This window comes from Diaphorina citri, unplaced genomic scaffold (assembly GCF_000475195.1).
Source record: "Diaphorina citri unplaced genomic scaffold, Diaci psyllid genome assembly version 1.1 scaffold4525, whole genome shotgun sequence".
Classification (NCBI taxonomy): domain Eukaryota; kingdom Metazoa; phylum Arthropoda; class Insecta; order Hemiptera; family Psyllidae; genus Diaphorina; species Diaphorina citri.
This window is the reverse complement of record NW_007381923.1, coordinates 5,423-10,291: the sequence shown is the minus strand read 5'-3', so window position 1 is coordinate 10,291 and position 4,869 is coordinate 5,423. Positions and strand designations below refer to the sequence as shown.

General features: G+C 41.6%; 1 protein-coding gene across 1 annotated transcript in view; it reads left to right on the top strand.

Moving 5' to 3' along the window:
• Window positions 1–4,405: 4,405 nt before the first annotated feature.
• The window catches only part of LOC103521104 (vicilin-like seed storage protein At2g18540), a gene marked incomplete at its 3' end in the record, with an annotated part of 5,880 nt that continues 5,416 nt past the window's right edge, over window positions 4,406–4,869 (top strand). Inside the window, exon 1 of the mRNA XM_008486209.2 lies at window positions 4,406–4,524. Within this exon, the coding sequence (XP_008484431.2) occupies window positions 4,406–4,524 (119 nt within the window). The remainder of the gene's footprint in view (window positions 4,525–4,869) is intronic.

Sequence of the window (4,869 nt, the reverse complement as noted above, 5' to 3'; positions counted from 1 at the left end):
ATTTTTGTCGGTGGTGGGATTCGAACCCGGGACCTTCTGCATGGCAAGCAAGCGCGTTACCACTGGACCAACCGTTGACTCAAACTGATTAAACATATTCGATTTGTTAAACTGATTCGAAGTTAAGCAGTCCGATTGATTGATCTTAAATTTGATAACCCGTAACCAAAGATTAAATTTCTGTAGCAAAGAACGGGACAAAGGCTCAAACAGTGAATGTCTAATGCAGCACCTTCGTATAATCATGTTAATCAGTTACAATGTAGAGGTAGGTAAGTACTCGTAAGTCGCATATTTTCAATATCAAAAACTACTTAGGATACCCTGAGCATTTTTTGTATGATCTAAGAAAGTGATTATTTTTTGTTTATTTTTTTTTTTTTTCAAATTCCCTAATGTAAGTCATGTGCTGTTCACACCAGATTTTTGTTTCTTTTATCCTTACTTGTAGTTAGTAGATACTATTCATTTGTTTGTGTTGAAAATGAGGAGTTAAGACTGCACCTTAGAGCCGATACAATAGATACTTGGTAGGTATGCAATGCACTACCTGTAGACTCTAGAACCCATACAATGTTTGGTATGTATGAGCTATGAGTACGTATGTACATGTATTTTGTTTGTTTTGTACATAGCAAGTATGTAGATATAGTAGGGAAGGATTGAATACGAACACATTGTTCCTTTAGTGGAACCACATTTTGTACTTTTACACAGGGGATGTAACAGCGTACCCTGACTTACATGTAACCATCAAGTTTTGAATGATCTGCTCATACCTAAAAGTCTGGTTACAAAAAAAGCCCACCTGTAGAGACTTAAGTAAGTGTAAGGACCGAGTTCCCAAAGGTGTGCTAAGGCTAAGATCTACGAATCTATGAAAAGACTACTTAATCTCTGGTTTCACAGTCCCGAAAATAGCCCCGAAGTCGAAGAAAAAAGGGGACAGGATATGAGAAAGCCAGCCGTTCTGAGAACAATTCGCTCCGGGCGGGAATCGAACCTGTGTCCTTACAAGGCAGGCATGCACGATACCTTCCAAGCTAACTAGGTTGTTGTTGGTGTATTTTGTTGTTGTTTGGTCCCGAAAATGAATAACATTGACTGTCCTAGTTCTGGGTGACGCTCAGTTCCATTCATTGACTGTCCTAATTCTGGGTGACACTCAGTTGACTCAGTTCCATTCATTTTCAAATTTATGCATTCTCCTCCCTGACTCCATCATCGTAGTCAAGGTCCCTGATTCTACATGAAGATAGTAAACCTATGTAAATACCAACATACATAATTTCACATTGAAGCAGGCAAACCATCTATACACTCGCTCAAATAAGAAGTTTTTAACACTCGCCATAAAAGGTATTGCCAGTAGAGGCATGGCAATCCTTATTATTAAATTATGACCCATAGCCTGTGTAGAATTTTGCCAATGTGTGACGTCATCAAACAACATGTTGAAGTACGTGATTATGCAAAGTTTAATTCTCCACCAGAGTGGAATTGTTGACTGAATGCTGATGAGCTAATGCAACACTTCAGCCGGGAGTTGAAGCCATGTATGTACCATTTGGTGCTAGTATGTAAAGCACAATCGCAGCTATTGTAATGAACTAATGACCAATTAATACCCACAGTCAATTTCGGCAGTCAGACAGATCCCTATTAGCTATTAATTAGGCAGTACGTGATGTCCAATGTGTAGCTGAAGCTAGAGATACTTTTGCAAAAGTGTCCTCTCCTCCCACGAGAGGACAGAATAGGGGAAAGCTAGCCGTTCTCAGAACAGACTTTCTTAGTTTAAGATAAATTTTCCCTTGGGTGGGAATCAAACTCGTAACCTATCACTTATGAGGTCAACGCGCTACCCTTCGAGTGGCTGGCCTTAGGAAATCCCATTGGTACAGTACAGACAAATGGGTCTTTAAAAAAAAAAAAAATAAAATAAAAAAAAGTAATAATAATGAAAAAATTAATGAAAAATCTCTTCAGACATACTCGTAAGGAACAGGTGTCACAGGACATGGGGAGACACGGTAGGGCCAGAAAGAATGGCACGGTGTCAAAATTCAACAATAGGTGCCGGGAGCTCCAGACTGAGAAATATACGCGGCTTCCTGTAAGCATGACGAACCAGGCAGAAAATAGATCCCTGTGTTCCTGAACAAGTGAACACGGAGGCAGACTAAGTAAACAGCCGCACAGAGTGATGTTTTTTTTACGAATGAATGAGTGATGTATGAGAAGAAGTAAAGGATCAAAATGTTTAGGTGGTTGCGAAATCCTGAAATAGAACGCTATCTTCTTCAACATCGAGCCGGGCTCTTATCACATTGTAAGTATTATCTCTGAATTGAGATAAAGAGAGCTGTACCTAATACCAAGGATTGCACTAAATCCTGAGATAATCCTAGGTGGTAAGTTCCAACCTTAGCGCTCCCTGCTCCTGATGCCCACGGTAGTAATCACAATGGTTTTGGCGTTCACCCAGAACTTTGACGAATCAGAGTTATCTATTCCAGCATTTCCAGCAAATCAGGCAAATACCTCGGCGGTGTAGTGGTCAAGAACTCAAGACGCTCATCTGGTCACTCGGAGGACTTGGATTAAATCCTAGCCGATCTATCTTATCCAGTATAAACAGTGTCTCCATCCACCCCTGGTGGGCGATTGAAAGGGGGCACCTCCCGGGTTTCGCCTCAATCCCCCGTCCATCCCTCCATCCAGTCTACTTACTTTTTCGTTATAAACAGTGGATAGGTATATCTTTTCTTTTCTATGTATACCTATTTACCTATTCATCAATTTTTCTTTTTCCCGTGTTCACAGAGTCGTCACCAGCTAGAACTGAAGGTCCTGGAAGTGGAGCCAGCTCTCACTCTGTTGGGTAACACACTGGACGAAGCCTCACATTTACTGGACACACAGAATGAAGTCATTCGACAAATTGAGGTAAGTCATTCAGAGAGTCCTACGACGAGTTACGAGTATTGTTTAAGGTAGAAACATTCTACTATCACGTCACGTGAGCTCATGTGACATCAGAAAGATGTGGTTCAAAGTTCTTCCTTAGTAAAGTAGGTGATTTCGTTCATGATACCCACACTGCCCTCACGTCAAGTGAGCTCACGTGAGGTGATAGTAGTGTTTCTACCTGTATAGGTACTTTCCTTGTATCCATATCCATATGAATATTTCTGACACTAAAGAACTATTAATGTCTACCTGAGAGTATTTTCTGTTGGGATATTGTGGCCCATTCCGTTGCAGAAATTCTTACGCGGACTTTCCACTTTCTGCTCATTTTGTTTTTGTGCTTGAGGAGTGAAAAGTCCAAAGTGCGGAGTGAAAAGTCCATCAGTATGAACTAATGTTCCGTAGAAAACCACCTGTTAACACAGAAAGTAGTGGTATCTCTTGCCAGGGATTATCATCTGTTGCAGATAATATTTTTATTCGAACTCTAAGAAAACCTAGAATCCAAGGAATTTCCTATGAACGGAGAACTCTTGGCAGCCAAAGCCTACGATGACGTCACAGAATAATAAATGAAAAACAAAATACTTTCCTATTAATGCCCAATGCCCATGTTGCCTGTAGGTTCTTCTACAGTAAAATGTAAATTTTCCGATTATCGATGATTGAAGCTTTGCAAGATTTTGGTCTTGCTATTCTTGGGGTGCGGCACCTGTTGGTAACTTGTACATCATCTGTAATTTACCAATTTACCAGGGATAATTTTATTCTTGTTCTTAAAGCTAAATGCGAGCAATTTGTGAATCATATGTGGCAATTATGGGGTTATATTTTATATCTGATCAAATGTAAGATAAGGCACCCGCGTTAATCTAGTTCTTTATTTGGTTGTTCAATGTGGGCGTGTGAGATTACGTCAACATTTTCAAATTATCCCTACCTACCTTGGTAACACTGTGGTTTTGCGCATTTCTCGTGAACGGAAGTACGCGGGTTCGAATTCCAACGGAGGCGTAGTTTTTATCCTGTTTCCATATTAATATAACTCTCTAATCACGTCACGAGAAGTCATGGTTAGTCAGAAAGATGTAGTTCAAAAATTTCCATAATACGATATTGTAGATACTCTTTTTCGATTCAGGACAGGCCACACTAACTATTCACGCGACTGACGCTGACATAACGTGATGGTTAGTTGCGTTTTCTATCTTCAAGGTCAGGTAATAGACCTCATAGCTGCCACTTGGATCTCTCACCGTCTTCTCGCTTTCAGGCTGAATTATCGCCTCATCCATTTTTTTTTCTCCCCAGAGCAAGCACAGCCCCGTGGAGGAGCTCCTACGGCAAGGCTGACCCCACCACCCCCCAAAAAACAGCCTCATTACGAACCCCTCACAACGAGCCTATTACGACCCGAAGTGTACGCAGCCTCATGGCGCCGTATCTCTGGCGTCGCCTGCCCGGCGATGATGTCAACGCGGTATCTGACGCGGAGACGCAGCATCTGGAGAGAAATGTCAAACCATCATATTGGTACAGACTTGCTATTTGGTGATAACCAGCCTAGATTACACAAGGGACAGTACAGAGCAGGCGTGTAGGATAAAAATAGACCCCGGCCATTCACTATAAGTAGGACCTGACAACAGGTGGCTGATCAGTCTACTGATTAGTTGGTGTGGCTCATCAGCATATTAGGTAGGTTTTTCCTGACAGACGAACCTTTTCAGCGGTGATCTGTCGAGGTCTACCTGATAGTGTGGGTGTGCTCATCAGGTGTCAGTTTATACCTGATTAATGAATGAGTGACTTGGCCTTAAAGGCTGGATAACAAGAGGCCAGTAGCTGGCCTTTATTGTGTGATTGAGTCATTATTTCGAAGCAACCCTCTGCGGG